Genomic DNA, 21466 nt, shown 5'->3' on the forward strand with positions numbered 1-21466 from the left:
TTTAACAGATGCCCAAACCTTCATTATAGGCATCTGCAATGTGATTGATTCAATCAAACTCGTATTTTTTGGTCGTAAAAGTTTATATAACATAATAATTTAAGGGACCATCTTGACTGTTCGGGATTAAAATGGCACAAGCCCTAAAGGGAATGTTGATGTTAGGACTAAGCTGTCTGCTGACAGCTGCAGTTGGCTGGATCACCACCAATGTATTTGATTGAGTTTCAGGACTGTGGCTCTCTGTCAAGAGTCCCTCTCATTATGAAATAAGCATTTACAGAAACTTGTTTCATATGCAACAGATGACCTGAGGCAATCTTTCCATCGCTCAAACTCTCTGCTGATATTGACTCAAGTTTCACTTATTCTGTTGTTGTCCTCGCAGAAGTATCAATCCTTCCACCAAGGCAACCCGTAAACAGAGTTGTTCTAGTAGAACAGCCAATAGGAATTTCTGCTTTTTCTTTCTGAACTGCTCTGTGATTGGTCAAACTCTTACATGATATGTGAGAGAACCTGGAGGATCAGCAGAAATCACCGTCTCGATCAACCAATCAGTTGATTTCATTGTTGATACTTGCTTTGAGAGCAATTATGAGGAAACTGGGTTAGGGTTACATGAAAGCTTCCATTGGTTAACAGCTGATAGACAGTTTAAACTGTCGCAGTCTTACAATAGGCTTGAGGAAGAATAATCGTGCAGATATTTGCCAATTTTCTGATATTTGGCATTGGCTGATGACATGATCCTGAAGGCTTATTCTTAAATCATTGATCAATTACACCACGAAAACGTCTTGCTTTACGCTCACATTTTCTAGTCTGAAAGTTGGAGAGGAGATGAAGATGTGGAGTTGTTCATCATCAATTTAAAGTGAAGTTAAAAACAAAGAGGGTGTCAGTTTGTATTAGAAAAATGTTCTGTTACACAGGCTTCAGACATATTTGAGCTGAAAGCAAGGTTTTACTGTCTGGCTGCGGAGCCCCGCTGTGATTTCGTAGGTGGAGCCTTGCTCTAGTTGTCATGTAACAACAGTGTCGGACGGCTGGAGGGAGGAATGACACAGTTGCCATGGTCTCCTGATCTTTGAAAGGGGGGAAAAAAAACCCCCCATCTTTAATGTTGTATGTGAACCACAGCACAAGTATGTGTTTGTGCTTCTCAGTCGTCTGTACTGTTATTAAAGTGTTGCAGTTATGTGTGTGTGTGTGTGTGTGTGGATAAAGGATTCAAACGAGGCTTTTAAATGAGCGAAAACAAAAGGGGAGCTGAGAACAGACAAACAAACACACTCGTGAGCACATCACAAGGGAATGTGAAGTGTTTGGAACACATAAAGAAGCATACTTGTGTAGTGTAGCATACCATTGCTAAGCACTAGCCTTGTTTCTGTGCTCATAATAGCTTCCTGCTATTTTTTTCATTGAGGTTGCCTTAGGTCTGCTGTCTCCTCATTGACAGCTGTTGCTTGGTAGGAATAAAAAAAAGACCAAACCAATAAGAATGAGATTATTACAGGCCTGTACCAAAGCCAGAATTATAATAATAGCAAAATCCTGGCATCTCTGGACCCTGTGTATAAATATGCAGCATTCAAACCGTGTTTGTTCACCGTGTTTACAAGACAAGCACATTGCAACACTTCCCCGTCATACTCAGGTCCCGCTAACTCTGAGAATGTCTCGGACATGACTTCTCATATGAGTTCATGAGTTGTGCTTGAACTCAGCAATAGATACAGCAAGTAACATGTCACTTAGTGACAGAAAGGCGTTCAAAGCCACCAGCTGGAGGCAGATGTAAGCAGGGTTCCCAAGGAACTCAATGTTCAAAATCCTTGAAAGTTTTTGGGTGGAATTTTGTGCAAGAAACAAGTTAAGCGGTGTTGTGGATACTGTCCACTGTCTCTCTCTCTCTGCCATTGACGTGAGATTCCATGCAGAATGATGAGCGAGTAACGTTAAGTAAAAGAGAGCAAAAGATGCGATGCCTGGGAAAATTCCAAGATCTCTGTCAAACAAGGTGTGGGAGCAAAGAAAAACTCCTCTTCTCCTGGACTCATACGTAACTTGAAGCTTACATAATATTGCATGTCTGTTTTTCTGTTCCATCAAGTTTGTAAGGGCTTGATTGACAGACAACAGAGGCAGCGCAACATTGTGCTAGTAAAGCATCACAGTCGCAAAGAGGTTGGAGTATGGCTGACAACACAAAGAAGCGTGCCCGAAGAGTTTCAGAAGGGAATTCCAATGCTCTGAAAAACATTTCTTTTTCAGCAGTTTGATGATATACCATACATCCTTCTTACCCCTGCTCTGCTGCTGTATTCTATATTACATGACAGAGTTATTAGATGACAAATAATATTGAAACCGAGGCAGAACAATACCAACAGCAATAAAAGAAGCTTTAAATTCTACACTGGTTGCAGAGTTCGCCAACATGTAGAGTTGGGCTGAGCCTTTGTGAGCAATTTGTTAATTTTGAATTTAAATACTTTCAGAGCTTATTTTGTCAAGAAAAAGAAGAAAATGGGCTGTGGAGAAACACAAATGATTAGCTATGTTGTTTGGTTTTTCAGGCCAAAGACCAAGTCCTGATTCGATCATTATCTCCACAGAAACTAAAACCTCCACAGTGTTTCCGAAAGAAAAGTTCAAACAGTACAGTGAAGCAGCACAGGCCTATCATTATCATCGTTTGGCCGACACAAACAAAACATCCATTGACACCACAGGGCCAAAGTCACGCTAATGTCTTTCCATGTTTTAGCCTCTGGCTAACAAGCCATCACATGTTCCATGTTCACAAACCCATCATTGCTTTCCCACGTTTCGGTCATGCTTTCATTATTCAGTGTGGAGTGAACTCATTATCTTCTTCTAACCTAATTGGTGTCATAGAACCAAGCGTTATAAAGCAGAGTCATCATGTGGATTTCTGTTTTCTTGGGCCTGATGTTGCATTATACTGTTTACCTTTGGCTGGGAGTGATTTTCACCATAATTTGAAAAGAATGTCTAATGAGCCATTATGAGTTATGTCATCTGTTTGGCAGCGCGCACATGCAGACAATAAAAGTTGTGTGTAAAGTACACCAGCATTGAGAAATGCTCCAATCGCAGGGTTTTTCCCGAGTCTTTCCAACTCCGAGAACCAACATTTGTGAATGCATTGCGTTGACCATAATTGCATATTTGTGGAGATCTTTAAAATTTCACTGCAGGCGTCGTGATGAATGCTCGGATATGTTTATGAAATGCTGAGGATGATTTACATACGAGTGTATCACTCCCTCCACTCCGACTCAATGGATCTGCTCTTGTCTTTTCTGATTCAGCTTTGGTTAAATTATCGTTTCCCCTAATTTGTTGAAGGAGGCGCATTTGTGTTCACTCGCCTCCCAACCCAGGATCGTATGTTGCCTTTGTGCGTTGCTGCAAACCACGGATTAACCAAAGTGATGCTACTCTATTTACGTATCTACACATGTGCCAATCAGCATGACAGCGTTTCAACCACATGTGGTACTTGGAGCGTGATGAGAACCATGTCCAGACGAGTGTGGTTAGATTTAACCACATAGAGCACCTGGGTAGGGCTAGACAACCATCAGAGTTTTCCCTCAGAGCGTCCTTTTGGTAAACCTAAAAAAAAAAAAGTCCAGAACTGTAATCATGGACTTCTTGCAGTGTTTCATTCCACCATTAACCCCTTCACCTGTTTTTGGGAATACTTGTCAAAGATGTTGCTTTAAAAAACAAGTAGATGTAGAAAAGCATTTTCCAATTTTTACTGAAATAGGTGAAAAAAAAGTGAAACCTACATTTTTCAAGGAGACCAACATCCTTTTTCATTTCCTCACTTTCATCTTGGATTCATCACCTCCCTTTTACCTTTTTTTGGGCCAATTTAAGGTTTTTTACAATTAAGAATGTGTGAAGAAAGATGCGAGAGTGAGCTGGAGCAAATCTACCAATCTTTCTCTCATGTCTGACCATTTGAAGTTTGCAAAGGCTCTTATATTTTACCTCCTTATCTGATCTTGTTTGTAAATAAACAAACAGCTTCCATTCTATTCCCCCCCCGGCTTCTTTTTCAGTGTGCGTCCAGCTATGCTTGGAAACTCTTTGTTTTACTGAAGGAGAAAAAACTCTTACATGTGTTAAATAGTTGTATATTTGGATATTCTTCTTCGAACAGTCTTCTTCGTTGGTCTGCACCCAATGTATGTTAGATATATTGTTGGCAAATCTCAAACGTGCCATAAATGCTATGTCTCGTGATCAGGAAATACCGCTCAGTTATGGTAAAAAAAGACCAATCCCGACTTTGTGGTTTGGGGTGACGATGCTTAGCTAAATGTGCTAGTTTTCCTGCGGAGGAGGAAGAGATGGAGAAGAGTGGTTCTCCTCCCTGTTCTTCTTCATTCACACTTCGCCATAAACAAAGGGGCTAAACGTAGCAGGGTTTGATTTAACCATACTCAACAAAGCTGGTGTAAAAGAACCCAAAGTTTTGTGTGTCTAAAAGTTGCTGATTGTGGCTGAACATCCCAGAGAGCTTTTCTCGGCCTTTAGAGAGCTCTTTGTTGTCATTCTTATAAAAACATCTCGTGAATAACTTAAAACATAGATAATTTGTGACAGCTCAGAGCCACTGTGTTCTTGTGCCCCGGCTCTGTTACTTCAAAAAATAGCCAAGTCTCTGCTTCGGCTTAAGTCAGTTTACGTCACGCTACGACATTTATTTGTGTAAAGAGATTCAAATCTGAAGAGTTCTGTGCGTCCAGGAATCTAGAAAAGCCTCTGTTGATATAAATCTTTTCTTTAGTTGAGATACGTTTGTACCCAGTTTGTGTTTCATGTCCATGATGGAGACGTCATCTGGTGCCTGCCAACGCTACACCAGTACCCCCCGGTGACCCGCCCCAGTGTTTACCTTGTTGCCATGTTGCCGTGCAGATCTGAAACTATAATAAGTGCGTGTTTGTAGTCACGCTGACACATGACGCCCTTTGACTGACACTGCTTTCAGGATCGTCTCTGCTGTGTCACTCAGATATCCTGACGGAGAGTAGTGGCTTGGAATCAAATGTCCAGCGGGGCCAGGAGATGGGGCGTAGGGGGCGAGGACGGCAGAGGTGTAGATGTCATTGCCCCGCGGCCCCTCGAGACACTGTGACTCCTTTGAGCCCCAAAATAACCCTGCAGCATGTAGGACACAGTGAAGGGGTCACAGGTGGAGACCCTGAAGGTCTCACTGGAAGGTCTACTGTAAATGTAAACTCCTAGAGTTCTGTCTGTACAGTAAGCCAGTCCTTTTAAACACAGTCATTCATTTACTTTACTCAAGACGACAGAAGTACCATTATTATCCTATTTTTAAATGCTGCATATAGGCATGGGCGCAAAAACCAATGTCATAGTCCTCACCGGTGTGAAAGTGTGCCACAACACTCATAAACGTATTAGGGCTGCAACTAACAATTGTTTTCATAATACATTAATCTGTTGATTACTACTTGTTTTGTTCGTAAAATGTCAGACAAATGTGGAAAAATGTTTTTCCAAACCTCAAAATGTTGTCTGTGAACCACAATGATGTATTTGTTATATGGAGCAAAGAAACAGGAAAATATTCACATTTACCAAGATGAAAATGTAGATTACATGTTTTAATCGTTAAAAAATTGATGACCCGCAAAGTTGAATCGATTAGTTGTTGCAAAGCAAAACACATTTGCTTTATTCATCTATATATATGCTGATAAACAGAAACTTAGGCTACAATTGATACATGATTAATTGATTACTAAATGAAGTGCCACATTTTGATAATCAATTCATTGGTGTGTGCGTTTTCTTTTAAAAACTGAGACAAAAGCTGAGTTCTCTGCTCTCTAAATGACTAGATTTTCCGGTTTCCTTGCTTCTTCTATGACAGTAAAGTGAATATCTGTGGTTTCTTTAGGGTCATTATTAGAATTTTGACACTTTAGAAACAGATTTTTCACAACACATCTAATTATATTGAAAATGAGTTTACACAGGTTAATGATTTGTAGCCATAGCCATACTATCCTCATCAATAAACAATAATTGTAAAACAACATTGTGTAGAAAGGGTGAAAGTAAAAAAAGTTCAAACAAAAAGAACTAGTCACTTTCATTCATTTAACAAATCATTCATTGTGATTGGCAATTTTACAGTCCCTTAAAAAAATATGACTAGGTATTTTCTAAATCTGAATGAATGTCTATGAAAGACATGAAAGTCTATTTTCTTCTTGTTATTTGTAGAACAACATCAATATGTATCTGTGTGCTTCAGGACATTTGAGGTTTTGAGTATTGTTTTTTTTTTAAATAAATAATTTAAGCCTGGTTTTCGAAGAAGATACAACTTCAAAAAGTTTTTTGAAAAAAAGTCATGAAAAAAGTTCATGTAGAAGTTGTTTGAAAGGAATAACGTCAAGGTGAACCGAGGAAAACGTCTTTGGTTGCCAAGTTGCCCATTTTCACTGGCCATCTTTTATAATGTTATCGATGGGACGTCTGTGAAAGTCTTTAAAGAACCATTTTAAACCTCAGCTGGAAACACTGATGTCAGCAAGAAGCAGGAAAGAGACAACAAGTTCTAACTTCCTCTGCTCTCTAACTAAAGTAGCTTCATAATGGTGGTTTGGTAGGTTGAGTGTTTTTCTCTAGTCTCGTATGGATTTATCACTTCTGTGAGCAATGACATGATGCATCACTGCAAAAGATTCATATAATACTTATCATACGTTTGTATTGGACGCAGTATCAGGATTATCAAATCACATTTCACTCGCTATTTGTCATGAATATAATTGTGTAATATTGCCATGTAATCATTACCTGCCAAATAAGTATTTATATAATTTCATATTATCAGCTTACTCACTTACTATCTAAGTTTGAGGACGACGTTTGAAGTCCAGATTTGCTTCTTGAAACTTTAGTTTGTTCCTACTTTCTTCGATTAGGAGTCAAAGGTGATTAATCAGCTTTAATTCCTCCAATATTTAGAAGGGCAGACTAATTGGAGCTGCCAAGAGATAGCAGTCCATTGATTAGAAGCTTCTACGGAAGGACGAGGATGAGTAATTCTTACACAGGGAGATTTGCAGATTTGAAAGAAATGATGAGTCATTGTGAAGCGAACCATTTTTTTGATAAATCAAACGACCTTCACTGAATGTTGTAGTTGAAGGTCAGTGTTCCAGCACAAGTCCCTGCTTCTCTGCAGGACGTCACACTGAGAGGTTACGATGGTCTTTGTTTCAGAAAGCACAATTTCAAAGATGTTGGTGGAATTGGTGACAGCAGAGGCTTCAAACTCAAATGACCTAGGGGCCACTGAGTGTTTAGTTTGGTCAGTCAGGGGTCGGTCAAGTGAAAAAAGTCCAACTTTTTGAGAAAAAGACATGGAAATAATAATATTGAATATAGAAGGTGTTCATTTTGATATTGAGAGAATGGTCCTTTTTACATCATTGTTATCATTTTAATTTGAAAACTGTGTGATATTTGTGCAGATGTGTGAGAAACAAAGATGTTCTCTTCAGTCTGTAGAATAAGATTTGTATAGATCAAGAATCAAAAATGACATTTTTACACACTTAAAAAAATAAAAAAAAAATAGTGCGCCTCTTGCGATGTGAAAATTACAGTAGGCCATATTGCGATTTTGATAGAATTTCAATTAATTTTTCAGCCCTATGCCACGCCCCCTTTCCTCCTTTCCTGCCACACAATTAATGTAATTGTCCCTCCTATAATGTAAAATATATGAAAGTTCCACTGTGTGTCTTGTCTCCTGTGTAGTATAAGTATAACGTTTAATTGTTGTTCGATATAATGTTTCGCTGAGCAATCATATCACTGATGCAGAAGCAAAAAGACAAAGTATGCATGGAGCTGCAAAAAACGTCCAGAATTTCAATTAAAAAGACTTTTTCACATTTTGTGTTCCCACTAGCCATGCAGCAGGCTTCCACCCAGATTAGGGTCACTCCACATCCGTATTTGGGGCACTGTATTTAATTTCCTTTTTGTGATTTAATTTAAATGCAACTGTGTAAAGTTTGCATAAAATATAGTTTTGTTATGATTTGTGGTTTCAGTTTTATCACTGTCTGTCATCGCCGTCTGCTCAGTTTAGTATTAGGGACAGCACAGTGGCAGCGTTCACATATTCAAACAGCCTCCAATGACACAGCAAAACCAAAACACTTCTTTCTTATCATCCCTCAGTCGAGCTGCAGACCCCATTTTTGTTTATTTGTCTTTCTGACTTGATCCTCACAGTCTTTTATCAAACGTCATTTCCCAGATACTGTACATGCATATGCTGTGTGACACAATGAACCGCTGGAAACGGTGAGAATCCATTTTAAGTGATTAAGCAATCATAAATGTCAACTACATTAACCCTCAGACAGAAGTGTGCTGCCTCGCTGTTGCATTCTCCCTCTGTTTCACAGTGAATAAAACTCATCGGAAACAGCCACATAATTGGACCAGAAGGAATATTTATTTCTTCATAGTGTCATATGCTTAACTGCTATAAAGAGTCTCACATTAATCACAACTGGTGTAATAAAAAAGGCTTTAATAGCTTTTCTTTTTTTCAAATGATAGCATCTGAAAGCTGTAGAATCTTAAAGACGTGCTTACATTTTATAATCATATAAAGGGGCTTTAAAAGACAATGAAACGGGAAAAGTGGACTTGATGTTTATGACGAGCAACTAGCTTCTTAACAATATCCATGGGTATTAATAAATACACATGCACGATGTGACGTTAATATAAGCCCTGTAAAATAATATGGTTGGACAGTAATGCCACACCATTGATTCAAATTACGTTGGACATTCATGTAAAGCTTAGTGATATATTCAGCATTTACTCTTGTCTAAAGTTTCTATATATTATATTTTTAAACAAAATTATCAGTAACAGATTTTCCAAGAAGATAACCACCACATACAAAGCGTCATGGGAGTGAAGCGACTTACAAAAGAGGCTACACTAGATTGGAATAGTGGATTGATAGAGGGTGAGCGTGCCGAGGTGGATCCAAGTGCAGAAGGAGATGGATCATTGGTGCAAGGGAGGGGTTAAGGTAAGTGCTAGGACAGAAGATGGTCTTGGAAGAGCTGGATCTTCAAGAGCTTCTTGAAGATAGACAGGTTCTGGTAGCACTCGTTAGATAGATAGATAGATAGATAGATAGATAGATAGATAGATAGATACTTTATTCATCTCACAGAGAAATTCACAGGTCAGTCCACCAGCGTGGAACGACACGCGAAACGAGTCTGGATTGTCTTGTGCGGGGCGTTGGCACCGCCAGATGACAATCCTTTGATGAACGGAGTAGTCCAGGGGTAACATAAAGCCTTCAGGAGAGCATTTAAGTAGGTGGGAGCGGACCCATGAAGCACTTTGTAGGCTAGCATCAGTGATTTAAATTTGGTCACCAGTGGAGCTCAATGAACAGAGGGGTGACATGTGCCCTTTTAGGCTGATGGAAGACCAGACGCGCCGTCGCGTTCTGGACCATCTGTAGCGGCTTCACAGCACGGGTCTGGAGGCCTTGGTAGCAGGGTGTTGCAGAAGTCAAGGCGGGAGATGACCAAAGCCTGTACTAGGAGCTGGCTATATTATACAAGGACTGTATTTTTATATAGCTCATGTGTCATACTGCTATGCCGTCAAGCCTGGACTGGAGCCAGTCACCAGTGGCACCTATAGATGCTGTCATTCTTACCTGACAACAGATCATGGACGGTGACATCATGACCTGCTTATGTGGCTTCTATCTTTTCTTAAATATATCCACAATGTAACGTGACTGGGTTTTACCACGTTGTTTTAAATAACCCTGGTCACGGACATTTGTCTGACAGACAGGTTGACAGAGTGACGACAGTTGGAATGTTCTTTTCATTTTTTTCCACAGGGGTCTGCCTGTGATTGCACTGTCCTCCAAACTCACAGGGACAAACACTGACTGCAGGAAGTGAAGGTGTTCAGTCATAACAACCTCATTAGACTTAACAAGAATTAAATGCATATGAACTTGAGCTAAAACACATGTAGGGTTTTGTTATAAACCCCCTCTCTTCCACTAACAGCAGCCATCTTTAGGTTTTACTCTATGTTGGGTCTCTTTGTCTTCAATGTGGTCTTCACTGAGTGGAAAGCTGAGATCAGGTGACTGACTTGAGCCTCTTCAACATGGGAACGTCTTGGTTTTTGAGAGTTCTTAAGACTTTGCAGTTCTGGAAGTAGGACGAGTTCTAGAACATTCGCTCAGTACTCTACATTTTTACCTTTTCTTCTTCCAATAACGTCCGGCAGGCTGTACACTAAGAGGTGCAATACTACACCCTCCACAGTTTGAAGTTCTTCAACACAGATCAAAGTCCCATCACCTTTATTCTTCCCCCTAGAGTTCAGTTCTTCTTTATCTTCTTCTACTTCTTCTTTTTCCTCTTCTTCGTCTTCCAATAAGTTGCAGCAGGCTGTACACTTATAGGTGCAATGCTGCCCTCCACAGTTGGAAGTTTCCAATCACATTTTGAAGAACAAAGTTGTACTTCATTCTCATCCTTATTCTAATCTGGAGTTTAAACCCATCTGCCTACTACTGGAGGTAATTCTTGACTTGCTGTGCAGTAATAAACAGGGGTTTCATTCTCTGTGCATATTAAGCTGTCTTTCCATCATAGTATGGTATGGTTTGGAATGGTAAAGCCTTGGGCCAGGCTTATGTTTCGACTGAGAACAGTACCTGAACGACAACAGTAAAATCAACAAAACTTTGTTTTTTTGCTTTGTCCTAACATGTTTGTAACATTATCTATTGATGGTTGTAACTTGGTGGTGATCCCTACTAATGGTTGATAACCTACATGTGACCTAGTGTGGAGCATTTCATTTATCTTGTTCTATTCATTGAAATAAGAAGATTAAATCAAAAGAGGTTTTTCATTTTTATTTTGTAAAAATCCCTCTGTGACTAATGAGTTAATTTTCCTCTGACGTGTGTCAGAAGGATTTTCTTCACTCTACTGCTGCTACAGAAATAAAGAATACAGTGACGTAATAGTGATGTTCAGATATTGATAATAAAGTTCTGTGTGAGTGTATCTCAGTAGTTTTCTACTGACTCTGCAGCTGATGCTCCTTCCTGGGATCTGAATTAATAATTTAGATAAAAGACATTTATATGAAGCTTCAAACTGTGTTTGAGCTCATTTCTGGGGGTGGAGTGGCTCAGTGGTTAAGACCGGTACCCTGTGTGCAAAAGACATCATGATCGCAAGTTCAACTCCACCCCTGGCTGATTGTACTCAATTCACGTCTGCTAAATGACATGTAATGTAATTTCTCATCCACTTTATACACACACTAATTCTTGTACAGCCTTACTAGTGAGGACACTTGTTGACTTGATGCATTCCACCAACCCCTTACCTTAACCTTAACCATCACAACTAAATAACCCTTTGCCTAAGCCTAGCATAAAGCTAAGTCTAACCCTAAACCCCAATCTTAACCCTCAGAAAGACTACTTTATTTTCTCGATTAATCAATTATTTTTTTGATCCATTAAATGTCAAATCATTTTTCTCAATGTCTCCCAAATCTGGAAATGATGACGCTCTAAAATGTCTTGTTTTGTCCACAAACCAAAGAAAATGTTCACATTTAACAAGCTGAAAAATCCAAGACGTTTATTTAAATTATCAAAAAGAAAAAAAAACACTAAAACCGATGGATCGATTATCAAAATAGTTGGTGATTAAATTAGTAATAGATTCATAATTTATTAATAGATTAGTCGCTGCAGCGCTGGCAGCATGTGAATGGGTTTGAAAGTTGTGTGATAGAGAAATGTGCTGTGAGTGAATGACAAAACTGTACATGGACCATTTACCAGTACTTACCCAAAATGTCTCACTTCCTATGCTCTATTTTACCTTTTTTGGTCCAAACGAAGTTATCAATGTCAAAGTCAAACTGAACTTTATTGTCAATACATGCAATTACACACACACACACAGATTTGGGCAGCTATGTTTTTTTTTAGGACACTGCGTTGACTCCTGAATAAAGTGTAATAATCTGTTAATCCCTAACTCTAACTTTAACCTAGCTGCAATTCAAACTGAACATGAGCTTCAGAAATGAGTTTCTGCCTCATTGGGACCAGGTTTTGTCTCCTGACAAGGTCAGTGTTTATGCCAGAAAATGTCCTAAAGAGATAACACACACACACACACACACACACAGTGAGCAGCAGCTTTGTGTCCTTATCTGTATCCAGGCGTATGAATAATAGATTGGATCCAGGAAGCACAAACAGACTGACCAGCCCACCAGGTAGCGAATGCCACACCACACCACATCCTCTCTCTCCCCTCCCTCCCTCCCTCTCTCTCTCTCTCTCTCTCCACATCTTTTTTTCCCCTCTTTCTCTGCCTTTTGTGTGCAGTCTGTTTGCTCTCTCTCCTCATTCTTTGTGTCCGGCCGGCTTTTCATTCTCTCTGTTATGCTCTCTCTCTTTTGTGGGTGCTTGTGTTCATCCCTCCCTCCCTCCCTCCGTCCTCTCCACTCTCCATCCCTCCCTCTCCTCTCCTCTCCTCTCCTCTCTCTTTGTTTCCATCAATTATGATCTATTGGAGAAGTGGCTCAGAGAAGAACCACACCCCGGCGTTTGAGCGTCATCGTTTAAAGGTGTACCGTCAGACCATGAAGGCATCACGTTACAGAGGACAGAACACTTAACCTGGCTACTGCAACAGAAGGAATCCTTTATTTCCCCCCGGTTTTCTTTGATAAATCTCGGTGGAACTAGACTTTATCCGTCTCTGTGAGCGACTGGATGATGCTGAGCTAAGGCAGAGGGAAGTCAGGAAGGAAGACGAGGCCCAGAGACTGAGCTATGGTTCTGTATGTGACCTCCAAAGATTGTGCTGGGGGTGCGGGGTTTGTGAGGGGAGCTGGCAGTGGCGTGGTGGTTGCACTGAGGCCTGGAAGTGGGTCAGACGTGACCCATGAGGGACTTTGGCGCTACGTCTGCTGCCAGAGGAGGCCCATACTGACGCTGCTTTCATGTAGGTACACAGCAGTGATGGGAGCAGGGGCTGTTTGGCTGCTTGTGCATGTATTTGGGAAATTGTGTTATAATTATAATAGTTGTCAGCTACATAGTTGGGTTTTGGCTGCGGTGAAATTTCGACTTATTGTATTGAAAGAGAGGCTTTTACGTTCCCACATTATTTATATGTGAGCTCATATCAGTGTTTTCGACCACAGAGTGATGTCAGGATTCTGCTTTACTTTATACTTTGTGTTTACGCAGCCTCTCTCTCTCTCTCTCTCTTCTGTTCTTTCCTGTCCTTCACAGTAATGTGTCAGATAGTGGTTTTTGGTTTCTGTATTCTTTTATTTACTCATTTGAATGCATTTCAGAAGCTTTACATATAATATTGAGGCTTAAATGTAACAATTTAATGCTCTGATTGTGTCTTACAGAGGTTATTCACATTTGCAGTCCATTGGCAGAATGGAACGAGACAAATACAGCATGTAATACTTATTCATGCAACAAACTGTACTCAAAAGAATCACATTACATAAAATCAACTCATTAGGACAAAAATCCTGGACTTAGGGCTTAGGTCAGGTTTGGTCACGTCAATTTGTAATTTCAAGTGAAATGCAGAGTAATATTGGCTGAAATGAAATATGGTGTCAACGTTTATTAAATGGATGTATAACGCGGGTAAACATAAGCGATAATAAGTAGAAACTGATAAGTGGTTGACCTTGTGTTTCTGCTTAGAACTCAGGGTTTACTATTTACGACAGTGAACGCAACACACAGACTATGCAAGCCATTCATGGTGGATGTTGAGCCTCTTCCTCTGCAAGAACTCAAAATAAACCACCATAGTTGGAGTATGTAAATAATTATTAGGACTATCAAGTGTCCAAAGTGCAGAGCTGAGCCGGCTTTAACAGACTTGTGTATAAAAGTGCTGCATTGGGATGCAACTCGTGATTATTTTCAGTATCGATTCATCTATTGACTCTTATATTTGGCCCATAAAATGTCGATCTCTGTTTCCCAAACCTTGAAACGATGACGTCCTCAAAGATATTCAGTTGACTGTGATAGAGGAGCAAAGAAACCATTCACACCTTAAGTTTGCAGTATGCATCGACAGGCCTGTGTGAATTACACCTGCTTTTAAGACAGAAATGCCATTTTTCATGAATACATGATCAGTTGTGATTATTTTTTAATTACTGCACATGAAAAGACACAATGACCACGATAAAAGAAAATGTTATCGTGCAGTGAGAAGCAGAAAGCTTTATTGGAAGCTTCCACCGTAATAAAAACACCCTTTTAAATAGAAAGATACAGGAAAGCTGCACATTATTCTGTGCTCTCTGCAGTTTTATGCATGTGCAGTGTTTTTATACATAACCTGTCATGTTTTTCTAAGCTCATTGTGACAGAATGACATCTAATATGGATGCTAAAATGTAGTACACCTGTTTCAGATCGAGGCAGCTTCATTTTCGGCAGACAGAGTTGTAAGTGTTCAATTTTAGAAATGGATTTAGATGCTACACAATCCACTTTCTCGTTGTATACTGTAGGTTACAGTGATACAGATCCTGGTCCAACGTGAAAACAAGACTGAAATGAATACCCCGCCTGATGATCAGATCATAAGACTTGCCTCCTGCAGCTGTCGGGGCTGTGACCCCTGCGAGGCTGCTGTCTGTGTTCTGTCATTAGCACATGAGCTCCATTATAATAGACGGCAACAAGATTACAGCCCACAGGCAGCTGAGGAGGATGGAGACGACCATGTCAGCAATTACACTCGCAGATATTCACTGCCACAGTCGTAATACAATCGTTTTTCACTTCAGCTCATGCTGGGGGAAAAGGAAACAAGCGAGCGCAAATGAGGGTCAGAGCGATTAGGAGCGTCTTTAATTGGCGTTCACATAGAATTCCATAAGTTTATGTGCATGAGAAATGTGGGTTTATGCTGAGTAGAAAAGACTTTATTGGATAGAAATTGAGAATAAATAATGTGAGATACAAGTTTGCTCGCAGATAAGAGAAGAAAGTACCCAAACTGAACATTTGACTGTCTTTACATGTCACTCTGATTGGACAATGATCAACTAACCACAAAGCAGTGTAGCATTTTAGCAGTTATAACTAGAGCTGAAACCATGAATCGACAACTATTTTGATAATCGAATAATCAGTTTGAAGCTTTTTTCATGATTAAAACCAGATTTCAACAATATTTTCTTCATTTGTTTGCTCTGCATAACAAAGAAATCATTAAAAGTCAATCATTTTGGTTTGTGGACAAAACAATGCATTCCATACCCGCCTTACCATAACCATGACCTTTCAAAATAAATGTCTAATCCTTCGATACCATGACTGAAACCTACATCCAGCTCCAAAAACTAGTCTCATCCCTCAAAAAGTCCTATCTTAATGATGTGTCCACACAACCATAGACAGAAACACACATAAACACACCATTGATCCACAGTTTCCCCGTGAGGCTGTTTCCTCCTCAGAGGTGAAAACGAGAGAAGTTACATAAATATCAGTGAGAAATAGAGCTGGAGGAAACACAGTTGACAGTATATGTATACAGTAGGTGATGTCGTACGGATCAATAAGAAACATTTATTGCCTTGTGACTGCTTGGCTTGCTCACTCATTCGTGGCGGCGGGTGCTGAGTCATCATGGACCGGCTTCCAGTAAATCTTTTAATGCTTGGAGTTTAGTCATCGGGGTCAAAGGTCACACTAAAGGAAGACACAGGGCTTCTTTTATTCTTCAGAACTCTCTGTTTCCGTCCATCGTCAGTTCACATGTTCACATGTTCACGTTTAGGTCCGTCTACATTCTTTGTCCTTGCAGCACAGATGAGTTTGGTTACTTTAAAGTTTCCGCTGATGATGTCACTGCTCTTTCAGGTTCTATAGGGTTTTTAAAATCACCATTTACCGCTACAATGCACATGTTATTTTATTGGTGCATCTTGCCAGTGTTGGCTTCCACACCTGGTGGTAATGAGTCGGTTATTGCCTCGAGCTCTGCTCCAGTCCTGCACCATCTAAAGCAGAACTTTGAATGTCTGGTGGCTTTGGGACCACATATTTTCACGTTTAACCTTCCCCTCTCCTGGCCATGTGCATTTGTTTTCAACGGAGCCGTGGAGCCATGATCATGCCGGTCAGCATCCATTTAATTTCTCCTTTCTCACTTCGTCCAACAATTGTTTTCTCTGCTTCTTTTTCACCAGCTCTGCCTCTGATCTGGCACTTTGCTAGGGGTGTTTGAGTGTGAATGTGTGTCTCTCGAGACCCAGGACTTTGCAAGACCTTCTAATTCTAAGAGTTTTTCCACTTACAGACGGTAGGAGGAGTGGAGACAGCACCCACTCTTCCTGCAACAAGACATTTAACCACCACAAAGACTCCAAAGCTGTTAAATTAGGGTAAAAGTCTTAAGTAAATATCAGAAAACATCAATAAAGTTCACAAGAAAAAAAGCAGAAAAATAAAACACAACACTGATCTTGTTTCGTCTTCAAGGCCGCGCCTAACCTTTTCGTGTGTGTCATACTTTGACGGGAAATTGTGAGTTTGTAAGAGCACAGCTTTATGTCAGTGTCAGATTTAATGGAGCCTTTTAAAGTCATGACGAGAAGATGCTGATGCCTCCACTTTAATGTCTAAAAGCATCTGTGTGTGTGTGTGTGTGTGTTGTCCTCTACAGGCCCCACATTGCCGAGACAAAGCCCACAAGTTCAGAATGGCCCCACACCAGAGGAGCTGGAGCTGCAGAGAAGGTACGACACACACACACACACACACACACACAGTCTGGTTTCCATCACTTCAGAGGACACTTCATTCATTTCCTGGATACCTGACCCTCACCTTAACCTCAGCCCAACTATACCATGGACTTGCCTTTTGGCCTCATAATGTGAGTGTGTAAACAGATGTAAGTCCCCACAACATATGTAATACCTGCACACACACACACACACACACACACACACACACACACACACTTAGGGCTGCAACAGTCAATCGATCATTAATTGATTACTAAATCGAACGCCAGCTGTTTTGATAATCGATTAATCAGCGTGTTTCTTTTCATAATTAAAATGAGTTCAATATGTGAGTGTTTTCAGTTTTGTTGCTCATTGGTTTGTGGACGCAACACAATTGAAGAACAATCGTTTCATCGTTTAAGTTATGAAGCGATTCTTAGTTATTAAGTGATTTCATCTTCTCAAATGTGGATTTGTTCTGGTTTCTTTGCTCCTCCAGCACAGAAAACAGAATATCTACTGTATATCTGATATTGAGGATGTTGTACAGTTGCATCATCACTGCCTTTTTCATTTTTGTACAGTATTCTTTTGACCCGCCTGTCTTTCACTGAATCCTAAACACACGCGGTCAAATGATTCAACACTCAGAGTTGTTTTACTTTTCCATATATGGGCAGTATTTTCCTCAGGTAATAAAGATTCAGTGGAGTAATAGCACATGCACATGAAAACTAGACTACACAAAACTGTATTAACAGAAAGCAGCTGTTGGACAAAGTTCAGGATGAACATCATGTTCAAGTGTCTCAAGTTTTAAAAAGACTGAATATTTCATGAAATATTGCTATTTTTAAAATCACGTTCTAATGTGAAGATTAACTGAAGGTCCTGGATCAGGACGAAAGATAGTTTTGTCCACTTAAACAATCAATAGGTTGGAGTCAGGAGTGGCCGTCAGTCGATACACACACACACACACACACACACGTGTTTCTTGTCTTGTTCTTCTCTCACATTAAGGCTTGATGGTAGAAATAGCTGCTGAAGGACATCACTGCAGCTGAGTCACAGGCTGCAGCAGCACATAGTTCCTGCATTAGCAAACAACAGCATACACAATGAGGTAGAACATGATCTAAAGGAGAGAGGGAGGGAGGGGGTGTGGCTTTAATCACACACTCACATGCAAACATGGGAACATGGACTATTGGCTTCCAATGTCTGGTACATAGTGATGACTTCAGAGTAGAACTCCCTGTCGATTAATTAACTGTTAGTTAGTTAGTTAATTAGTTAGTTCTTAATGTTCTCAGTACAGCACAAGAACACCTTTAAACACGAGCATTTGCATCACCGTCCTGGATTAAACTGCTGTTCTTCATCCTTGTATTTCTCCTCCTCTTAAACTGATTCATGTTTTTACTCTGCTTTAATTCATCTGTTCCATTATTTAACCTGTGAGATTGAAACACGCATACTTTTTAAAAAGTTGCATTTTTAAACTCTGAAAACAACGTCTTTACTGTATTTGGAAGTAAATTGGAAGTATTTTAAAGAAGAGTTCATTTGTGTGGTCTCTATATCCTGCGTTATCTCTACACAGTAACTCAAATATGGTCAAAGTAATGAACAATATAATGCTTTTACAGTTATAGTGCTGTCTGATTGAGAACATGCCTTGTTTTCCCCAGGACAGCAAAAATATTCTTTGTACATTTTATTTTTTTAGCTTTTCAGTTTCTTAAATATGAATATTTTTTGCTTTCTTTGCTCCGTATTACATTAAAAACATTAAAATAAACATCATTTCATGTTTTGAGAGAGGCATATAAGTTGCTGCCACACAGAGACACATGGACTTTTTTGACAGAATGACTCAGCACTTTATATTCTCTCTCTTTCACACACACACACACACACACACACACACACACACATGTTCGACATTCATGACTTGAGGGGACATTGCATTGACTTACATTCATTTCTTGGAGACTTACTCTAACCTTAACCACAATTACTACTGGCCTAATCCTAATCCTAATCCTAACCCTAACCCTAACCCTAACCTAACCTAACCTTAAAACATATCTTCACCTTAAAATGTAGTAATTTACGTTATGGGGACTTGCTTTTTGTCCCCACAAGGAGGACAAGTCCCCATAATGTGACTGTGTAAACAGGTTTTGGTCCCCACAACATGAGTAAAACCTGGAACACATATACATGTAGCTTGAGTATCAGTATGAATGATTTAGTAACTAGTTCAGATAAAGCACGTTTGTGGCACACCGCACATATCATGTTCCGAAAGAAGTCTGTCTGGATCAATAACGTGTGTGTGTGTGTGTGTGCGTGTGTGTGTGCGTGTGTGTGTGTGTGTGTGTGTGTGTGTGTGTGTGTGTTAACCATATACAAAACCCAAAACAAAGCCTGAGAAGAACATAATGGATAAAGATGCTTCCATACATGCAGATGCTCCCACAAAGTGATCTCAATAAGAAAACCATGTGATTCATATAATAGAATCCAGGTCCTCGCTGCAGCTGAATCCTTATTGAACGTGTTCTGGAGTGACGTGTGTGAGACACACCCACACACACACACACTCACACACACACACAGTGTGTTGCTCTCCCGACGCCGTTGTTTTAAAACACAAAGTATGAGAGCATGTTTTGGAAAATGGCTGTTTATTCGATATTGTCAGTATTTTTTGTGTCAACTCAGAACTGTGTTAACTCTGCAGTGAGTTGAAAACTGAGAATATTTCACATTATTTGTGTCGTTACACAACTTCATCGCTCACAGTAGCTGAATAAACTTTATTATTATTATTATTAGTATTAGTAGTTGTTGTAATTTTGTTATCATCAGGATTATTCTTTGAAAATGAGCTTTAACCACAGATTTGCTGTTGAGCTGAAAGTCAGGGGCTGAACTTGAGGTGATTACCCTCAATGACTCTGCAGTTTTGATTGTCTTACCCTGGATTTCCACTGGACGCGGAACGGCCGCGGAACGGCCGCGGCGCAGTTCTGCTTCGTCCTCTCCCAAACGTCAATCCCCACCGGGCGCGTTACGGAAGCGGCGCGGAGCCTTTGGAGCCAGCGGTATTCACGGAAGATCGCGCGATAATCTCGAACGGACGCGAGATCCCGCGATAGACTGTGTGTATAAAGTAAACAACAACAACACAGCTTCTTTCATTTCTCCACTTCCATAATCAGTCTCTCGTCGTCCATTGTCTCCGAGACCCTCGGATCAAATGACTGTTGACCTGGGAGCACCGGTTATGACGTAACGTTGAGGTGAAGTTGTGACCTGCGTATTGTGTTTTATTTTGAAAGGGGGGCGGAAGTGTTTTACTTTGATACTGTGTCGGACTTCCTGTCTTGTGCGATCTGCTTCGTTGAAATTTACGAGGTTCAGCAGCGGCAACGGAAAAAATAGAACTGATTCCTATCGATAGCGCTGCGGCGCGGCGAGCCGCTTCTGGGCCGCTGCTGATCCGCGCCGCAGCGCGGCCGGTGGGAATGCTCACATTGATTAGAATGGAAGCGATTTGCAACGGCTACCGCGCCGTGGCCGTTCCGCGGCCGTTCCGCGTCCAGTGGAAATCCAGGGTTAGCCTGTTTCATTGTCTAAATCTCCACACCCTCACAGCAGAGCAGCAAACAAAGGCTTCAGGTTTATGATTACATCTTTTCCAGGATCCTTTTGTTGTTTGGCATAAATTAACGTGTTAATGTCGCTTTTTCTCAAATATAAAAGCTACTGAATCTTACAAACAGCAGAGTAGACCCTCAAATTAGGAACTCTGTATGTTGTCAATCAAAAAATAATTTTGAATCTGAAAAATCATTATCATTGGCAGATAATTAACACCGTGATTTTCCTGCTTTCGTATTTTTATCATTATAAGATGAAGAAGTTGTTGCGTTCTCTCACCTTGGTCTCTTAGAAGCTGTGAGTTACTACTTTACTTCATCTACTCATGTTTTATTAAATATAATAAAAGAAAAATATTGGCAGATTAAAAACAAATCATTAAAAAAACAGGTGTTATACTTGTTATAATGATAAAATAAGGAGTGATGATGAGCTGTGTTTTTAGCTCCACCCTGTTACTGGTATTATTATTATTGTTATTATTATTATTATTATTATTATTATTATTATTATTATTATTATTATTGTTGGTACCACAATGGAAGATCGGTTATCTTGGCAGCGTGCTGACGTGGGAAACACAAATAATTGTGTGATTGATCAAACTGAACTGAGCTGTACCACAGGGTTTTACATTTGAGCTCTCTTCATCCACACTCACACACACACACACACACGCTTACATCAGTCATGAAACATTGAGAGGCTCATGCACAGAGACTCTCTTCCTCTGGTTTGTTTCCGATGTGACTTTCCCTGTGGTCAGGAGCGAGATTACGTCTGTGATGGGCGACAGAAGAGTCCAAATCCTTGTCAAACACGGCGTGTTCGCGCCGTCATC

The 21466-nt window shown here is 40.2% G+C and overlaps 1 protein-coding gene across 9 annotated transcripts in view; it reads left to right on the plus strand.

The window, feature by feature from the left end:
• enah (ENAH actin regulator) overlaps nucleotides 1–21466 on the plus strand; it is a 149157-nt gene that overhangs the window by 87558 nt on the left and 40133 nt on the right. For 8 of the 9 annotated variants that reach the window (XM_058614268.1, XM_058614267.1, XM_058614265.1 and 5 more), the window contains one exon: nucleotides 16884–16956. In XM_058614268.1, coding sequence (XP_058470251.1) covers nucleotides 16884–16956 — 73 coding nt within the window. Of the gene's footprint in view, nucleotides 1–12720; nucleotides 13161–16883; nucleotides 16957–21466 lie in introns of those variants that run through there. The other variant, XM_058614269.1, reaches the window with a different exon arrangement.

The sequence above is a fragment of the Solea solea genome, chromosome 17 (genome assembly GCF_958295425.1).
Source record: "Solea solea chromosome 17, fSolSol10.1, whole genome shotgun sequence".
Taxonomy (NCBI): Eukaryota; Metazoa; Chordata; class Actinopteri; order Pleuronectiformes; family Soleidae; genus Solea; species Solea solea.